Genomic DNA, 19,921 nt, shown 5'->3' with positions numbered 1-19,921 from the left:
GCCTCCCCAGGAAGCCACGCAGGCATGTGGCTCACGCTGGTGCCATCCTGGCCTCGCACACAGAGCTGGTGTCAAGAATGCGGTCGAGCGCATCGTGGAGAAAACCAATGTAAGTTTTATTTGACTGCATATCCTGTACCCTCCAGGCAGGCATCTCTAATGCAAAGGAGGACAGCAGTGACTCCCCCTGTCTGCTTTCTACATGCTACGAAGACTTTCTGCGTTTACTTCTGTGAAACCATCTATTCCTAGAAGACAAGAATATTCCCCTTGGAGCTGCTGTGCCTGGCACAGGCCCATGTTGTCCAAAATAACACAAATAAAAACTCTGATGGGTTTATGATGATGTGCTAAACCAGTCATCCAAACACTATAATCAATTTGTCCCTGTGCTATTGCCGAGTGATTAAATGCTAGCTGGTTTAAAATATCTTGAACCTCTGAGCATAACAAATGAACCTTATTTCCTTCTGGGTAAGAAACCAAACCAAACCATATCTGTCGAGTCTGAGACTGAACTCAGGGGCTGGGGTGGGGGGCGCAGTAGGCAGAAGAGGTAAATACTCACTAGAGTCATGACCCCCAGTCTGTCCACCTCCCTGGCGGGGCTGTGCGGGCCCCTTCTTGGGGTGGAGCGCCCGCTGTGTGGAGGGGACGGGCCTGTGAGCGTGGACGTGGGGTGCTGGGGGGCGGCGCCCACCGATCGGAATCGACCCGGGCTATCTAAGCTGCCGCTGCCCACTCGGCTCTCGATCTCCTCCGCCCGCTGCTCCGTGCTCTCCTTCTCTTCTTGTATCAGCCTGGAACAGAAGCAAACAGTCAGCCTTGCTTCCCCAGCAAACAGATGAATGCATCTGCCCAACACATCTGTGCTTGCTTCGACCGTACTAGGATCAGGAGACCCCAGTAACAGTCGCTCCACTGATACTTCAGCAAACAGGTTCCACTTTGCCTTCTTCGTACACTCAGTTTTAGAACCCCACGAAGTAAATCTTCCACTGAGGCCTGCAAAGTTGCTTCCCGTCACTCGTGTCTGACTGGACTTACGCGCACTGAAATCCTGATGGGGGCCTGCTGGCAACTCGCTTCCTGCATAATGGGCCTACGTGACCCTTACAATTCTCAGGGCAAACATGCATGCTTATCGACCAAATGCTTCAACTGGAAATCAGGAACTCTGACATAACTGAAGAACCGATCCATGAAGCAATTGGGAGTTCCCAAACACTTAGGTGTCTAGATTACATGAAAAGGTTGAGTTGATTTTTTTTTAAGGCTGAATTCAAACAAAAGTCTTATTTGAAGGAATTTTTGACCAGCCTCCTCTGAGTTTCTGGATTCACATCAACCATTCTCTGCTAATTTGGAATTGAAGGTGAACACGCTTCTCCCCTAATGTATAATGTGTCAGTAAACAGCAGTTTCAATATATGACTACGTGAATATTATTCTATCATCAACAGACAGAACCCACGTAGTAACCTTCCCAATCACAGGTTCTACTTACATTCTCTGAAAGTGTGTTTTGTTACGGATAAGAAGTCGGTGGACAGACTTGACCACTGGTATCCGGTCAACTCACATGAAGAAAGATCACTTTTACCTGGCCCTGCACTACACTCACTTCTCACTTCCCAGGCGGACGGGGAAAGGCTTCAGTGCTGAGGCAGTCAGCATGGAGCCTGCAGAAGTCCTTCCCGCTTCAAAGCCTGCAGCTCTTCCCTCTTTCTCCCACTAACGTTTCTGTCTCTATCTCCTGCTCCCTGTGGGCAGGAACAAGTGTGTCTGCTCGTGCTGACTTTATGAGAACAAAATCTGGGCAGGAACGCTACCCTGGGGCCACTGCAGGGTCACTAGCACGTGGCTGCAGGACACACAGAGCCACCCTTGGCCCCCTGGGCACACCACTACCCCTCTCCCACCAGCCTCCATCACCATGGGGGGAGTCTCTGGATCCTCTTCCCCGTGGGCCCAGTGCTTTGTAAAGTCAGTACTATAACTGGTAAGAGCATTTCTAAAAAAAAGCCCTTTGAAATAGTGAAGAGACTGAAAGATCTACATCCTCTGACCTCTCACTGCTCTACCATGGACAAATTTTGACATATGATGTTCATTTAACATAGCAAAACGCAAGCATGAGTGGGAATCTGCCAACCCCGGAATCCAAGCTTGGCTTTTCCGTTTGGGCAGCTGAAGGACACAAGCTGGCCGTCTCCGGGCTGGGAATGCGCGAGCGGCGGGCAGACGCCACCTCGGCACTTCGCCCACACGGGGTGCAGAGTTAGGGGACACTCCAGCTAGAAGGGGGTGGAGAAGCAGCCCCCCCCCACCTGCGGCCGCACGCTTCACCTTCCACTTGCTTGCACTGAGCTCTGACATATCTAAGTCACCCTGTCTTCTGCCCCACGAAAGACCCCGGCTTCTTCTTATCCACAAGTGCGCCAGGCCAGTCCACTTCCCCCCACTCTGCGGTGCCCCGCTGCACACATCTTCCCTCCACATGGCGGATTAGGGACAGCACCCCAATCCATCCTCAGCTCTTGCCACCCTGGGCGAGTCTGGAGCCCCACCTGGCACGGAGGAGCACTGCAGACACATACCGGGTGCCCCTGCGGTCCTCTCCAGCTCTGTCAGCTTTTCGGGGAAGGGACCGAACACCTTCCGCTCTTCGCCCAGATCTTACACAAACATGCCAATACCATGACCCTGGAGAGAATGCCCTGTTTAACTGAATGTTATAATCAAGGGCAATCTCAAAACTTAATTCTTAAAATAGAATGGAAGAAGTTTTGTTATTATGGGACACATAGAAAGCGTTCACGGTATTTGTTCCAGACTTTCCTGGGTGCAATACCACTCCCCAGACATACGTCTCCGCGGTGCGGTGTACCTGATCTCTTTGTTGATGGCGTCCAGCTGTTCCTGAAGCATCATGGCCAGCGTCTGGGCATCGGCCTGCCCACTGGGGGACAGGAGAGCAGCCGAACTGAAGAGAGTGTCCCTGTCGTCTTCACCATCAGACACGTCAACATCACTCTCAAATGCCTGGGCCACGTTTGCCAGCACACTAGCTTGCTGGGCACGCTCCCAGTCCTGTTCATTCAAAGTCTGCACCTATATATAAGAAAAGGGAGTCTCAGCAAAGACAGAAAGAAACAGTAGCAGTTACAGAAACTTCAAAGACAACTATCAGAAAGTTTAGAAGTTTCCAAACGGGAGCCCCAAAGAAACGGGGACGGGCTGCGCTTCCAAGCTGCTGACATCTGTGGGGCAACAAGCAGTATTTCGGGTGCAGGGCGAGGGGGGTGGCCTATTGCCTAGAGTGCCTGCGAGGCTCTCGCCTACAGTGGATGCATTTCTGTGACGTCATTCACACGGCGGGACGACCACCTCAGAAACAAAATCTGAAAATTAAAACAATACCTCGGTGCCAGTCAGCCACCCTCACGGGAAGTAAAAAACCCATGAAATCCACGGAGGCTGGGTGCGCCTCAGTGGCCCTGACATCTCACTGGTGTCCCCACGCAGGGGACCTGGAGCTGCCGGAGTTTCCCGACCTCCCTTCCAGAGGCTGAGCGGCGAGGACGCGGCACCTGTCCTCGGGTGGCAGAGGTGCCCCCGTGCTGAGCCCAAACACTCCCGTCCCAGCAAGGGGGGTGCTCACAGGCACAGCACATGGGACCCACGGCACACAGTGCCTCTGCTCGGCCCTCAAGCCCCGGGGACAGCCCCACCTGCAGGCACAGGGCCCGGCCCTTGGCGTACTCAAGGACATCATTCTGATCCCTCTCTCTGGATAATCAACTTTCTACCAGTTCATTCACATCAGCCTAAAAATGTTTTCTCCCTTCTTCCTCCAAACTAACAAAACAGAAAGCACTCAGCTTTTACCCCAGGACTCCTTCCAGCAGCCTCTGCGTCTCTGCCCCCACCCAGAGTGCAGGCTCTCCAGAACGCTGCCCCTATTCAGTCTGCACATTCTCTCCTCCCAGACTCGGGAGCATGTCGCAAGCGGGCTCCGCCAGAATCGGTCCCCGCTCGCCAGCGAGTCGCATGCTACTAGTGCACCACCGTCCTTGACCTCACCCTGCCCGGCCCAGCGGTGGGACTGGGCCTGGCGCTCTCCCCCCCTCCCCCGAGTACCTTGCGCACTGGGTGCCTCCTGCCTCGCCGTCACTGCTCCTTCTCTGCCGGTTCCCTCACCACCCCACCCCCCGGCCTCTGCACTGGGGAGCACCCGGAGCTCCAACCTCGGACCTTGGGTCAATCCACAGGCACCCACTTGATGACTTTATCTTGCCCGTGCCTCTAGATGCCACCAGTGTGTCCTGGCTTCAATCTTTCTGTCCAGTCAAGGCCTCCTCAGGCCCAGGCTGCAGTAACCAACCGCTCACCCAACATGTCCCGTTGGGTGTCTGATGGGCCTGCCGACCTATGTGCTGGGCCGAGGCCCTGCACTAGCCTCCATGACCCTGCTCACCTCAGGAGACAGACTTCCGTCCTCTGCTGCTCAGCACCCCCCCCCACCGGAGCCCCCTGCCTGTTGCTTTCCCTCATGCTCCAGATCTGATCCGTCCGCACCTCTTGTTGGCACGACCTTGTGATACACCCACATGGCTACTTCTCTCCCCTCCTTCAGGTCTTTGCTCAAACGTCTGCTGGTGACACCTCCCTGGCCACTCCATTTAACATTCTTATTCCCCTCCCCATTCCACGAATTGGGGTACCCGATGTCCTTATCCGACGTACTACCATCTGACACCGTAGTGGTTTAAAAACACGTCTACGGGTTCTTTAACACCTCCTTGCTTTGAGAGATGAAGGGCAACTCTTCACTCCAACCCCGTGGGTCGGCAGGACTCACGCCTCCTCTAACAAGCTGGATGCAGTGGAGGGAAGGCGGCAGCTTCCAAGACTAGGGCAGAGGAGGGTCTGGGGCCCTCTCCCTGCTCTCTCTCAGCATGAGTTCTGGGGGAAGCTGGCTGCCATGCTGTGAGGACAACCAAGTGGCCCGTGGAGAGGTCATGGGGTGAAGAACTGAGGCCCCCCGCCACAGCCAGGCAAGGGAGCTGGAAGCGCACCTGCCAGTCCCAGGTGGACCTTCCGGCAGCGCGACCTCAGGAGATCCTGAGCCAGAGGCACTCTGCTAAGCCCTCCTACGTTCACAGACACCGGGAACTACTAAGCGTTCATTCTAAGCCACTAAGCTTCGCAGCAATTTGTTAAACAGCAGCAGACAACTGAGAGATGTACCGTATGTGCCTTTCCATTGACTGGCCTCTCCTCACTACACTGTGCCTGCAGAGGGCTCAGCCTCTTGTCTGTCCTTACTCACTGCTGCAGCCCCACGTCTCCGTGATGCCTGGCCCAAACTCGTTCAATGAGCGTGGGCACTCAAAATGCAGACACGGCTATAAAGACACATGCTGCTGACCAAAGTATGAATGTACGTGAACTTATAAACGTGAATTCTTTTTGCTTAAGGACGAATACTCGTGTTTACTCTTAATATTTCAAAACTGTACTAATTAGCACTGTGCCGTCTTTAACCATAGGTCATGCTTTATCCCCATTTCTACTCTTCAAAAAGAAAGCAAGCCCTAAAAGTAGATTCTTAGCCAGCAAAAAGAAGAGGGAAGGAGAGAGAGAAAAAGTGACCTATCGGCAGTGTAACTCCAGAGCAGCCTCAAAGTCAGAGGACAAGATAGGTAACTTTCGTGGAGGTGGGGGGATCCAAGAGCCCGCTGGGGACGGCGGCCCTTGCCTTGGAAGGCTCATCTCGCAGAGCGGCCAGACGGCCCTTCTGGGGGCGCCGTAACACCGCACTGCTGCTGTAGGAGTCTGTGGGACCGTCTGCCACAGGGAACCGGAAGTCAGGGACACTGCCCAAGTGCGGTCGGCTGAAACATGGAAAAAAAAAAAAAAAAGAAAAGGTCGTTACTGGAAGAAAAGTGAACTGTGAGCTTTGTCAGCCAAGCCAGAACCTGTCAGCTTGGAAAACGATTTCACGGAAAAAGGCCTCCAAGGAGAGCATCTGTTCCCCTTGCCCCCGTAACAGCCCGCTGCCTACGCCCTGTGGAGAGTGTCCCTGCCCCAGCAGGTGCAACACCTGGACACCCAGGAAAAGCAGGGCAGATGCCCCACACAGGCAGGTGAGTGCGCCATGGCCCGACTGCCTGGAGCCAGAGGACGGATGTGCTCTCCAGCTCAGAACCTGCCCCCAGGCTTTCTGTCCTACATTTCTGTGCCCCCTTCCCCTCAAATGACCAGGAAGCACACCGACCCCTCACGTGGGCCTTCAACTGCCATTGTCCCACTTGTGCCAAGGCCCATGGTGTGAGGCCCATCGGCCACAGGGATCCGCCACCTGCCACTAACAGGCGCCCCAGGGGCACCGGCGGCAGAAGCTTCTAAACCCAAGCTCGCAGCTTACATGAACTGGGTTTGGCAGCACACTTGGTGTTTCCAGGTCAAAAGCACAGACCTGTGTACAGTCTGACTGACAGACAACCGACAGCCTCGGCGGGAGAAGTCCCAAGGGAAGGCAGATGGAGCCCTGGGCACCCAGGACGGAAATGCTGAAGTGGGCCGTGAGTGGCTCTCCTCAGCAAAGGCTCAGACAGGAATCGGTCAGCAAAGGGGAAGGAGCGCGGCGGCTGCCAGCCCGCCCGCCCAGCCTCAGCCATGGGCTCCCCCAGCACCTCAACCATGGCACGGAGTCCAGTGGCTCCTTGCTCTCTGGGAAAGAAGAATGGCTGCCTTCGTTGTCAGAAATCCTTAAGGTCCTGAGAGACAGAACCCACTCATCTGATTAAGGTCAATTCAAGAGGGGACCCCTGGCGCCTCCCCGCACAGTTTGCAGACAGGACCGCTTTGACAGGCCGCCTCTTCCACTTGTGCTCCACACACCTCCCTGCGGTTGTTAAAGGAACGTCTCCGTTCAGTGTTGCTTGAGGGTGTGCTGGCCACAACCTCCCTTCGCTTCCTCTAGCCCCTGCTTCCTGGTGAAGCCGCCCGTCCGCGCTCAGCAGGAGTTCAAGCACGGCCGCTTTGGAGCCAGAGCACATCGAAAAATCAGTGGGAGCTACACGCACAAAACCCTGCATGTGATGTGGGGTGGTTCACGGATCCTTCAAAGGTCATGGGTGTCACCTAATTCTGACGCTTTCTGGGGCTCACTTCCTCCCGAGCCCACCACCCTGCATCTGCATCCCCAAGCTCTGTCCCTTTGGCCCCGTCTGCGTGTGGAAGCCCGCCGGTCACCTCTCTCCCGCTCTGCAACCTCGACCGTCTCTTCCTGCTGGAGAAGGTCACATCAACAAGACCAGGGGGCCTGAGCTTGCCGGCTGCCAGCTATCTTTCCAGTTCCGTCCCCCATGGCCCGCCGTGCTTACTGCGACACTACTTCTGTTCCACAGCTCCTACCAGCCTCTCGTCTGCCACCGGAGATGAGACCGCCACATGACACTGCTTGAAACACACCCCCTCCTCTGTACCTGGCCTCCTGCCCACAGTCTTTGGAGCACACAGCCGCCCGTGACCGTGGCTGCCCCCGCTGCCCCCTCTACCCTTCACGTTTGCTAGCACACTCAGGACAGGAAGACATGCGCAGACTTCATCATCACACTGTCCCAGGTGCCACCCCTCAGGTTCCCACACAGGCCCTTCCCTTCAGTACTCCAACTTCCGTAAGAGTGGAGGGCCCCGTGTCCACCTCCTCCCGTCTGCTCACTCAGGCCTCCTCACACACACGCCTTCAAGCCCTTGGGCAGCGACAGGCATGACCCCGGCCTCTCGCCAGCGAGGCTCTCGATCAGCAAACCAAGAGACTGCTCTGTGCCCTGACCCTCCGGCACACTTCCCTCTCTGCATACACACTCGCGCTCCTCCTCGAAGTTCTCCCTCCTCCTGGTTCCACAGACAGGGACAGCTTCCGGCTCTGCCTCTCTGTGACTCTACCTTCCCTGACGTGTCCTCCCCCTTCCTACAGGCAGGCTCAACGGGGACAGCCGCAAGATACCCTCAGCCCTCGAGACCCCACGTTTGCGACTGCAGAAACACCTGTGCAGCCTGAGTGGGCCTGTGATCTGAGCAGGAGCCCGCCTCCTGCAGACTAAAGAGGGTCAGTCAGCTACTCCAGCAACTCTCGTTCAAGTGTGCCTCTCACGTGAGGACTGTTTCCTACAATGGGGCAAACACACCTTCAACGCCTTCGTGAGACTGCACGATGAGGGGCGACCTGCGAGGCTCACGGGCCGGCTGACTCACTCCCACAGCTGACTTCGAGCTGTCCCAACAGATTCGAGGTGATTACGCATCACTCTCCTCCAGTCTCTTGAAGAGTGTAGACAACTACAAGCGCGAGGCCAAGCCCAAGAGGTGTCCCTCACAATTCTGGCCCTGCAGCCACTCCCCTGGCGACTTCAGTGGCCTTGCAAAGGGGCCTACCGCTCCCAGGTGCACAGGGCCCTCACCTGGCACACTGGGCTCCGTCCTCCTGGCCCCACACCATCAGTGCCACACTCTGGGGGCCCTCAAATTCACCTGCCACTCACAAACTGGTCATTCCCTACCTTCCAAACCTCATCCCGTGGCTGTGAGCTTGGTCAATGACAGGACTCCCAGTCCCCTAGGTGCCCAAACCTAACCTTTCCCTCCTGCCTGCCACTAAGCTAGCTACTGGCTCCAGATGACCAAGGGCACAGTCTTGTAGACACACATCAGGCGCTAAAACAGGTGTGTGTGCACTGGTTCATGTCAGGCCCGTGGTTCTCTAGTCTGTATCTGCAGGCTGCTTCAGGTCATATGCACGGCAAAGGGAAGTGACCCTTGGCTTCATCTGGAACATCTCAGTGAACTGGTACATGTCATACCCGTGATGGAGGGGCATGCCTCTCAGTCTCGTCTGGTCTAATTCAGCTCTCAGCGCTTCCACGTTTAGGACGAGCTGATCCTACAAAACAGCAAAGGATATCCGCTGCAGCCGTCTCTTTCAGGATTCAACATGAGCTGCATCGACAGACACTTAAACACAGAGCACACACCGGTGGTCACCAGAGGGGAGGCAGCCGGGGGTGGGCATCAATGAAGGGGATGGAGGGGACGGAGGGGATGGAGGGGACGGAGGGGATGGAGGGGACGGAGGGGACGGAGGGGATGGAGGGGGCGAAGAGGCGAAGAGGTAGAAGCTTCCAGTTCACAATGAGTAAGTCATGGGGATGGAAAGTGCAGCCCAGGGCAAATGGCCAGTGATCCCATAGTGACGCTGTGTGGGGACGGGTGGTGACCGCAATGGTGGTGAGCACCGTGGCTCGTACAGACTCGTGAGTCCGTGTGCTATACACCCGAAACTGACTGAACACCTTAGGTTAATGGTAAGTCAAATAAAAAATATGGAAAAATGACTTGCATCACTGTGCTCAAATGTTGAGCATAACCACAACAGGATTAATTTAGCAGTTACGAACACCCAACATTTAACTTCAAGAAATTTTCTCCAAGAGTCCTACAGTAAACTAAACACTCAGATCACCAAATTAACTTTATGAACCCTAGCGGACAAAGAGTTGTTAGGTCTCAGTCATAGCCAGGTTTGAGAGGGTCAACACCAAGCCGTTGACAATTGTTAATTTTGTAGCGAGAAGCAGAACTTTCTGGGTGCTGGGGTGAACCTTACTCACGCTCTACTGTGCAATTCTCTGTTTTGCTTTTGTCTTGCACGGAGCACCTGGCGCCCAACCTCACTTCTGCCCACGCAAAACAGTGAGCAAAACTGACAGAACTCTTAGGTCACCCCAGAGCCCGCTAGCCATGCTGCCCCACACAGTAGCCGCGTGCCGCACGCATGTCTCGGGCTGAGTAAACATTAACTTCACCGGCTTCTCCTTACGGTTGTAAATGCGGCTGCGAGAATACTTTAAATGACAGGGAGGCCAGCACCACACTAGATGAGAGGTTTACGGGAATGTTTCAGCTTTCGAATGAATCAGAAAGGACTGGAATTCTGACCCATGCTCGTGCAGGGCCTCTGTGAAGCTCTCAGCAGCGGACTGCCGCGGGGAAGCGTGACCCCCGCACACACCTGTGGCCAGTGCACCGGCCCTGAACTCCGCTCCACTCATGTATCCGCAGATCTCGGAAGGACTCGGAGAGGGACGTACCTTATCATGCTGCGCTTCTTCCAGCTGCTTCTTCGCAGTTTCAACCTCTCGCAGCAGAGAATTCTGAAAAAGGTACAGAAGTACTTTAGTGCTGGTTCTTGAAAACGTTCCACGCCACACAGTATGGCCACACCTTTGTGTACAGTACTACGGAACACAGAAAAGGAACAGACCACAGGACCATACCAGCGAGCAAGCCCACACGCCTGCAGAGCGAATGTGGACAATCGTGTCACGTAACAGCCTTTAACAATGCGGCCGTGTAAGATTTCTTCACCGATGGATTTTCTAAATGTAAGTATGACAAGTTCATGGAGTAGGTTTATTTCAATCAGTTAAACCAGTTTGTACTAGCTTTTAGGCTTTAAAATTCATTAGTCACTTGGGAATCCTGACGTTAAGTTTCAAATGTGTAATTCAAATCTAAGATAAAAATATTCCGACATGAAGGCTGGTCCACTGATGAAGGAGCAAGTGCAGTGCGGTCTGTAATAATGCATTTCATAATGGGTTTTACGTAAAACAAATGTGTCACGTAATCAGCACTGATCACTGGTGTCTCCTAAACGAGCATGACTCCAAGGGCCAATCTTAGGGAAGATTCGGGGCCCATCTTTAGGGACACAGCCGTAGCCAGAATAGGTTTTATCAAGCTGGAATCCAACTGTCGCCATCAGTGTATCTGACATAGATTCTAGGACACTCCTTCACTCCGATTACAGCTCAAGTATTTCCATGATGACAGCAGTAAGAGCCCAGGCTCAGACTTTTTCCAAACCAGATGGAAAGAGAGAAGGCAGGAGATGGAAAAGGAGAAAGTCTGTTTTCAGCTGATTAAATCCCTTATATAACACTGGGCTCCTACCGTGTCATCTTCATAGGCGGGATAGAAACTAGCCCTTGAAGCGAGAGCATCGCGGCTGAGGGCTGGACCTAACGCACAGTCTCGTGCAGGGCTGGTCAACGAGGCCACATCCAGCCACTGCCCGGTGCTGGAAATGAAGGGTCACAGGCGCATGGCCACACCCACTTGTTACCTACAGCCTGCGGCTACTTTTGCGCTCCTCATTGACTAGCATGAGGTTATTTTACACTAGCATTCACAATTAGTAAAAGCCTACAATACTTACAGTTCTGGCCCTTTACAGACCCAGTTCACAGACTCCTGCTCTAGACTGAGAGCGATACACACACGTCGGGCAAGGACAGTCAACTCAGTGAGTGGATAACAGTCTGTCCTGTTCCCATGTCCAAGTGTAACTTCTACTTTCTGTACCCGCCGTCACCTGCTGTTCTGCCTCACTCCTCAGGAACGGCATGCGAACGCTCTCTGGGGGAGGGTGGGAGCCCCCCGGGGATGTTCGCCATGTCCCACCTTGTCTTCCAGAGCAGCCATCCTCTCTTTAAGATGAAGCTGAAGCCTCTCATTGGATTCAGAAAGAAGCTTGTCAACAGTGTCTGATAAACGCTTGTTATGTTCCTCGTTCATTTTTTCTCTCTGCCTTGCCTAAGACAGAAGAAACGAAAGCTTTCAAACTTCAAGAAAAGGTAGGATCCATAGTTTGGCTATGGATCATTGCTGCTATAAATACTGGGGTGCAGGTGCCCCTTCAGATCACTACATTTGTATCCTTTGGATAAATACCTAGTAATGCAATTGCTGGGTCATAGGGTAACTCTATTTTTAACCTTCTGAGAAACTTTCATACTGTTTTCCAGAGTGGCTGCACCCATTTGCAATCCCAACGCTGACAGATAAATGGATAAAGAAGATGTGTACACACACACACACACACACACACACACACACACACACTATGGAATATTACTCAGCCACCAAAAAGAATGAAATCTTGTCATTTGCAATGACATGGACAGAACTAGATAGAGAATATTATGCTAAAGGAATTAAGTCAGTCAGAGAAAGACAAACACCATATGATGTTACTCACGTGGAATTTAAGAAACAAAACAGATGGACGTAGGGGAAGGGAGAGAAAAATAAAATAAGATGAAATCACAGAGGGAGACAAACCAGAAGAGACTCTTAATATCTAGGAAACACACTGAGGGTTGCAGGAGGGGAGGGGGTGGGGATGGGATAAGTGGGGGATGGGCATTAAGGGGGGCACGTGATGGGAGGAGCAGGGGGTGTGATGTGCAACTGATAGTCACTGACCTCTGCCTTTGAAACTAATGAATACACTCACTATATGTTAACTAAATTGAATTTAAATTTAAAGATTTTTTAAGAAGAAAAGGTATGAACAGTACTTCCAAAGTGCCAAGGACCAATGGTGTGCACTTGTGCACCAGCACCAACCACCACTTGTGCACCAGCACCAACCCAGCACCAACGTATGGGTGCAGAGAAACAGGGACAAGTGCCCCAGATCATTAATTAGAAGGTCCCATTGCTTCTGTTAAACAAAGCCGCAGGAATGTCACGAGTTACTAACTCTCAGATGACCTGGGAGACACATTTACATGCAGGAACGAGCATATTTGTAAGGGGATCAGCTTATCTGCACAAGGGGGCAGGAATTTGCCTCTGTATAAACAGAAGCTTGGGTCTGGATTTGGCACGGGGGCGGGTGGGGGGGGGAGGTGGAATGAATCAATTTACATAGCAGAAGATAAAGAAATCTATTCTGGAAAAAACTCAGGGGCAACAGAGACTTTCACCTGTTTTTCTTTATATTCATACATCACCTGAATGATCTGTAATGAAAACTTAGGTTCAAAGATTACAACTAATTACCTCAAGTAATTTAAAAACGTAGTGACAAAGTTGATAGGTCTGTGTTTATCAAACCATCATTCATTTCCTGGCTTAAAGACCTTGTGTTTGCCCCCATCCTGAATGAGGACAAAACCTCAGGGGTGGGAAGAGAGCATCACCTGAGCCGGGGGCGGGGGGGGCGGGGGGTAGGGCTCAGGGGCTTCTCCCACGCGGAGAGCAGTAGGAACGAGCCCATAAGGAAGTGCCACAGACAGGGCAACAGTCAGTCCTCTGTGCTCCGGCCTCCTCATCTGTAACACGTGGGTGCTGGCACCTCTCTTCTTGCAAGGACGAGACAGAGTGCCGAAAATCACGCCTTGTACACAGCAACTATCATCATTTGGAAACGACCCAGCACACGCCACAAGAAGGAATCAGCGTTCGAGTATTTTTAAAGCAAAACAGCCTAAAAGTTTACTTTGAATTGCCTTAGTTATGAAAGAACCCTATCTCAACACCTGTCCTTTCAAATGACAATCCAGTCCTGAAAAGTAACGCCAAGTGCATCCCTAGACAGCTGAAGTCTACTTCTCTGCCTAGGAGGCGAGTGTCGGCCTGTGTGCACACGAGTGCGTGTGTGATGGGGGCAGGGGCCGACCAACATGCAGCCCTGTGATGGGAGTCAGAATCCTCACTTCCCAGAAGCTCATGTGTGATCCTCGGCAGCCCTTGGCCGAGCACATACGTTTCTGGTGAAAACAAAATCTGATGGCCTTGAATTGATGTCCTAGGGCTGGGTGCCAGCTGCCTGGGGCCACGACCCGGTCTGTTCCCTGCTGGTTCCACACTGACATTTGAGTAACTCCTCCAGAGAAAACTCTCTGGGGATTCAACAGACACGAACCTCATCTTATCACTGCTCAATTACGGTTTTCCTCTTCTTAGGAATATCTGTCCTGACCTATGCCTTTATGCCTTGAGTGATACTTCGGTATCTTAGGATGGAGGTCGGGCCCATGACCTGAATTCGGGACCTCAATGTCATGCCCTAAGCAAGCAGACTAATGCTCTAGGACGACGTGCCTTCCCCTAAGTTTCAGGGGCCCCCAGCCAGCACCTCCAGTGTGGCTGAGAGGCACCTGTGAGATCCCACGTGCACGTGGAGCAGTTCCGCAGACAGGCTAGTCAGAGCAGGAGGATGCGGGGGTCCCTGCACCCCGGCAGCACGGCCCCTGGGGCACCAGTCTCTTCCCCCACCACCAGTGCTGACATAACCTTGTCTACGTGGCAGATGCACCCACGAGCAGACAGCTCGCAGAGGAGGCCACTAACTCTACACCCGATGGAATCGAGAAGGGGACCAGCGTCTGGGTGGGGAGAAGCAGGAAACGAGGCACCGCCTGCCCCTGCCGGAGCCCTGTGCTCAAGCAGCGCCCGGCACGTGGCCTTTCTGCTCAGACACATACCCGCTGCAGTTCCTGGTTCTTCTCCTCCAGCTGTGCCTCCATCTGACGGAGCCTCTCCTCAATGTTGCCGTGCCTCTCCTCGGCCTGCGGGCAAAAACACGGTCAGCTCCGTGGGCGCCCCCACGTCAGTGCCAGCATGCTACGCACGACCTCGGTAGCAACAAGCACCACACGCTCTTCGCGGGCTCTCCCACCGGCTGGCTCGGGATCCCCCCTCCCTCCTGGAACACACCCTGTGTGGCCTCATGCGTCACAGTGTGAAGCAGCCGGCCTCCCCGCGCCCGTGATCGAGGCCCAGCCGGTGCTGGTGACGGAGGCTGCCAGAGGAGAGGTGCTTCTCCCCAGCCCGGGCCCCGACTCCGGGGGTGGCGCTTTCTCCCCACCCTCAGACGGCCTGTGCTCAGTCAGCACGGACAGCAGAAGCAGCAAGCACCACAGAGCAATGCACACGTGCTACCTTCCTAAGCTGGGAGGTGAGTTCGAACAGTTTAGCTTCCTTAGCAGCAGAGTTTCCAGAAGACAAAAGGTCAGACTACAAGGCCGACCAGGGACAGGAGAGATGACAGGGGGAGAAAAGAAACGGAGACTTTACACGCAGATCACAAAGGAGAGGCGAGGCTCTGTTACAGCTGTTAGCAATGAACTTGCTCTAAGGAACAGTCTTGTGAGCACCCGACACCGTCGGACCGACCCAACATCAGCCCTCAAGAACAGCACCCGTGCTTGTCCTGGCCCCCTTCTCCCTGGGGCCCTCACCAAACTGGAGCCCGGTGAGATAGAGTACTCACAGCGCTCCCCCACGGGCTCCCTTGGCCGGCAACATGCTACCTCTCTGCCTGCTGGGCGCCCAGGCCCCGGAAGGCCGGACTGTCTGCTGGGATCTGTGCTTCCTCTTCCCACATGAACCTCCCGACCCCAGCACCTACTCCATCACAGCGTGACACTGCGTCCTCGCCTGCTGGCGTCCCCCCGGGGAGGGTAAGGACTAGGAGGGCAGCGCTGTGTCATGCACATGCCTAACCCGTATTTGTCGAACCCACAAATGAATTACTTAAAAATTTGTGTATTACAAATTTATTTTGATTATCTTTAAAAGAGCATAGGATTTTCCTACTTCTGGGAAAATTCTTTTTTTTTTTTTTAAGTAATCTCTATACCTAAATTGGAGCTTCACCTCACAATGGTGAGATCGAGAGTCGCACGCTCCACTGGCTGAGCCAGCCAGGTGCCCCCACCCTTATTTTATCCAAAGCTTCTCTCTCGAGCTTTGAGTTGTTGACTAAAATAACTCTGAGAAGCAGTGAACCTTAGCTCAAGCCCACCGGAGACAAACAGTACACATCTGACAAAACTGGAGGCAAATTAATGTGGGGATCACAAAAAAGGGCATGATTCCTGACATTTAAAAAGCGTTCCGATCTCAAACAAAATAGCACTGAAAACAGATCTGAGCTCTTTCACGGATTTAGGCTCACTGACATGGAGAACAATAATAAATAAGGCACACGAACCAGCCACCATCAAAGTCAAAACCCCACCATCGGACCCAGGACGAAAGCCAGGCAGCACCTTGGAGAGCGCCGCGACCCTCTGCGCCAGCTCTGCCTCCACCTCGGGGAGCGTCTCCGCCTTCCTCAAAGTCTGCTGCAGCTTTTGCTCGGCCAGCTCCAGGCGCTCTTGTAACTGGCGGTTTTTATCCTCAGTCTAGGAAATGAAGGCAAAGCATCAAAATGTAGCCAATCTTCTATTTTTAATAAAATGAAACAAAATCTAAATGCAGAGATCTACTAAATTAGTTCTGACAGAAGCCAACTGTTTTGGTAGCTGCTTCAGAGTAAAATTTTTCTTCCTGAGAGGAATATACACCCACTCTCTTGGGCTTGAGTTCAATGTGCAAAACACCTCTTGCCAAAGTATTGCTCTTCTTAAACGTCTTCAACGAAGTCTTTTTAAAAAGGAAAGAGTTCCCATGCACTAAAGAAAACCCATATTCTGTAGAAGCTTGCTCATTCTTCTTGACATCTTAAGGAAAGAAGGGTTCAGTCCTAACCCTTCTTAAAAAACACTCAGACTCCTTGTCTTTCGCAGGCCGTGGCGTGTGAGCCACAACAGAGCTCACACCTCCTTTGAAATACAGACCTTCTAGGAGTATGTACGCCTAATGAAATGCTAGTCAAGTTATTTTCGTAAATGTATAATTATTCTTAAAAACATGTTCTCATTCTAAAAAAAACTTTTTTCAATGAAGAAAATTTAGATTTTTTTAAAAAGAAATTTTAAAAATCATGTAGAGTCTGAGGTTCCTGAGAGGCAAACATCTGCTTACGTGCAGCCTCCTTTCTTCCGTGTGAGCCTATCTCCGTGTTTATACACAACCTCAGAAGATCCGTCACACTGTACGCAGTATTTTGTCATCTTCCTTCTACGGTCATTATTTGGGACATCTTACGTGCTCTTAAATAGCATTCCACAACATAATTTTTAATGGCTTCCTAGTATTTTACTTTTTATTATTACCTTGGGTCTAATGATACACTTTACAACATACCAGACAAACTCACTTTGTTTCCAAGAGGCTGGATTTGGTTTTCCTGTTTAACTCTGGCTGACCTGAGACTACCAGGCAGAGAAGCCAGCACGGCTTCCCAAACCACAGGAGGCTCCCGTCCGCACGACAGACTGCATTTCTACACCTGCCATTCACCCCCATCCCAGGTACCAACAAAAGTGGCCAACTGCCTCCATGCTCTCAGCCACTCCCTCCGCCTTTGGTAAAAATGCTAACAAGCAACAGATTAACGAACAATGAAAACAAAACTGAAGAAAGAATCGAGGTTACATAAAATCCTAAATAATTAAACACTTGCAAGTTGAAGTAACCCACATTCTTAAACATAATTTTCTAAGATCATGAAAACTTTACATTGACACTTGATTTCCAACATGAAAGTCACAGGAGAAAGGTCTTCAACTTCATCAGTAATTAATAAAAGTCGAACGAAGTTCAACAAAAGCCTCTACCTGCCGATGCATAGAGTCTTTATTTGCAATCTCATTTTCAAGTTTATCGTTAAGGTCGTGCACAGAGGTGGCTTCGCGCTGTGCCGCGAGGTAGCGTTTTTCAAGAGTAGTGATCCTCTCTTCCATGTCCTCCTTCTGGGCCATGGCCTACATCAAGTATTTCAAAGGGAAAAAAGGCAAATAATTAATGTATGACACTTTAATATACTCCAGACACAAAAACTGGACTAAATCCTAATTTTTAAATCAAACATAAAATCAGTGTCCTCAAAATTGAGAGAGATGCCAACTGTCTCCAATATGAATGAAAATATATTTACCTCAAATATCCCAAGTATTCCCCTACACAACCAGTAAAGACTCAGCTGTCTTAATACTACGTCTGGCCACTCAGTTTACCAAGCTTACTCTTTCCTACATGATGTTAACCAAAGAAACGTGGAATCAAATATCCCGACATTGCAAGGATGCCAGGAGCTGAAGGTGTGAGTAATGAAGGCACAGCCTCTACTGGCCCCCGATAAAGTGGGCTTTCCACAGAGCAGGGAGCGGCCTCGCAACAGACATATCAGTGAGACACAGCTCTCACCTCCCTGGGTAAAAGCTAGATGAAATCTCATCCAATCACCACAAAACTGAAGCAATACTATTAACAAATGATATAACTGGAAGAAACCTTCGGAAGTCTAATCCTGCAGCAAATTCTATCACAGGGTATCTGATACTGAAAGTGGGCCTAGAACTTTCTGCCTCTGCCCTTCCTGTCCCCCACCCTTAAGATTCATCTTAGGTTCCTCCCTGTTTACTAAGGAATTTACGTCAGCAAAGTCTTAATACTAAAAGTGATGAGTCTTAAAGAAAGAATTTCAAAATTCTCTGCATATTAAACTCTGCTGCAGAATCTCCTATCCTTGCCAAAGAATAACAGAACTAAGTAGGTTATATTATTTCTGCAAATATTTTTCTTTGTTTTAAACTCTTACGTGAAATTACGCACGCTAAGTTACTACACAGAAGTAAGCCTGTGCATCCACACTCAAGAGTGTGAAAGGGTCTTCCTCCAGTGGGGGTGGGGGTGGGGGGCGCCTGTCAGCTACAAAAGACAGCTTAGAGTGACAGGAGGGGGTGCCAGAGAAAGTATCCTGCCCTTCACCTGTTTTTGTAAACATGACTAGATTCTTATAAATCACTGCACACGTAGAAATGTCTGCCAGAAACGAGTGTATGTCTACATGTCTGTACAGCATGATCCTGATGACCCAAGGGTGAGCAAATCCCACTCTCATGGTGTGTCTCACCGCCGATGTTCAAGAGCACGTGACTTTTCTGGGAGCAGGTGGTCAGAAAGCCAGCTAGCACCGTTCCCTCGGCACAGCCAAGAGGGGAGGCCCACATCACTGTCGGTGAACTAGCAGCACAACAGATACGACGTGTCCCAGCTTACATGTGTACCAGAATGAAACGTGAACCTGACGAAGAATAAATGCAGAGAGCCGGACTCTGCAGAGGGTAGATGTCCACACACAAGGGTCCCACCAAACACCCCACATTCAGTTCAACGACAGCGCGGCAACGTCTACTGTCACTCACTTCACGAACATCCCGCTGCAGTTTCGTGTTCACTTCCTCAGACTTGATGAGGTCCTTCCTAGCGGTGTCCAGGTCCTCCTCCAGCTCCGCCACGTGACTGGAGAGGGCGGCCAGGCGCTCCTTCATCTGGCTCTGCTCCTTTGACTGCTTATCTATGATGTCCTGGAGCTCGATGACTTTGGCAAGGTCTTCCTCGTGGCTTAAAGAACCGTCAGAAGATCTCTGGTGGAGGAAAAAATCCTTAAATAGCCTTGTTTGGTGAGCTAGGGAACAGAGCACTTCCCGGAAAGAATCAAGTCCCACGATCTATGCTGGCTGTCGGCTCCCGCCACTCTTGGGAGCACGCAGAGGACATCAGGGAAAGACAGAGAGAAAGCCCAAGGACTTGCCTTTCCATTCGTGCTTGGAGTATTTTCTTGTTCGTGGTTCATGTCAAGCACTCCATCGGTTAGTGTTTTTTTCTGATTATTCTGTTCTTTAAGAATCATTAGCTAAAACCAAAGAATTAAATATGAGGGTGAAGAGATAAAGAGAAACTTCTCTCAGAAAGATGCAAGTACAAGCTGTAAACACAGGACGGGGGAGAATACACGGCAACGTTGTCTAGCCTGAATACAACTAGGTCAACAACTAGGTCAGCGCTCTCGACTGGACGAGGGGAACGAAAGGGACCGTGTGACTCGGCAGTAAGAGCCTCGTGTGCTGGTCACCGGAGTGGCCCGGGAGGTCAGAAAGACCAGTGACACCTGATGGCCAGCACTGCAGGCTTCATACTTCTTACAAAAACAAGGGATAAAAATTAGAACTCCTCTAATCAAATCCTCTGGCGATTTACGGACTTACCTCTTTGTGTGTAGCCCCCAGTTCTTCTTCTAACAAACTACACCTTTCGAGTGCTACTCGTAGCCGCTCCCTCACCTGGAAACAGAGGGGTTGAGTATGTGTGTGTGTGTATTTAATTA

General features: G+C 51.6%; 1 protein-coding gene across 4 annotated transcripts in view; it reads right to left on the bottom strand.

The window, feature by feature from the left end:
• The window catches only part of PPFIA1 (PPFI scaffold protein A1), an 85,676-nt gene that overhangs the window by 28,003 nt on the left and 37,752 nt on the right, over positions 1 to 19,921 (bottom strand). For 2 of the 4 annotated variants that reach the window (XM_045775463.2, XM_087855100.1), the window contains exons 5-17: positions 19,803 to 19,877; positions 19,349 to 19,450; positions 18,960 to 19,181; positions 17,370 to 17,516; positions 15,918 to 16,052; positions 14,806 to 14,880; positions 14,349 to 14,432; positions 11,536 to 11,667; positions 10,161 to 10,223; positions 8,874 to 8,953; positions 5,765 to 5,900; positions 2,891 to 3,114; positions 569 to 800 (exon numbers count right to left, since the gene is read on the bottom strand). In XM_045775463.2, the coding sequence (XP_045631419.1) occupies positions 569 to 800; positions 2,891 to 3,114; positions 5,765 to 5,900; positions 8,874 to 8,953; positions 10,161 to 10,223; positions 11,536 to 11,667; positions 14,349 to 14,432; positions 14,806 to 14,880; positions 15,918 to 16,052; positions 17,370 to 17,516; positions 18,960 to 19,181; positions 19,349 to 19,450; positions 19,803 to 19,877 (1,707 nt within the window). The remainder of the gene's footprint in view (positions 1 to 568; positions 801 to 2,890; positions 3,115 to 5,764; positions 5,901 to 8,873; positions 8,954 to 10,160; positions 10,224 to 11,535; positions 11,668 to 14,348; positions 14,433 to 14,805; positions 14,881 to 15,917; positions 16,053 to 17,369; positions 17,517 to 18,959; positions 19,182 to 19,348; positions 19,451 to 19,802; positions 19,878 to 19,921) is intronic. The other 2 variants (XM_045775461.2, XM_045775462.2) reach the window with 1 other exon arrangement.

Source organism: Ursus americanus, chromosome 24, assembly GCF_024610735.1.
Source record: "Ursus americanus isolate L20-20 chromosome 24, mUrsAme1.1.p, whole genome shotgun sequence".
NCBI lineage: Eukaryota > Metazoa > Chordata > Mammalia > Carnivora > Ursidae > Ursus > Ursus americanus.
The sequence above is the reverse complement of the archived record's forward strand: the minus strand, read 5'-3'. Positions and strand labels throughout refer to the sequence as shown.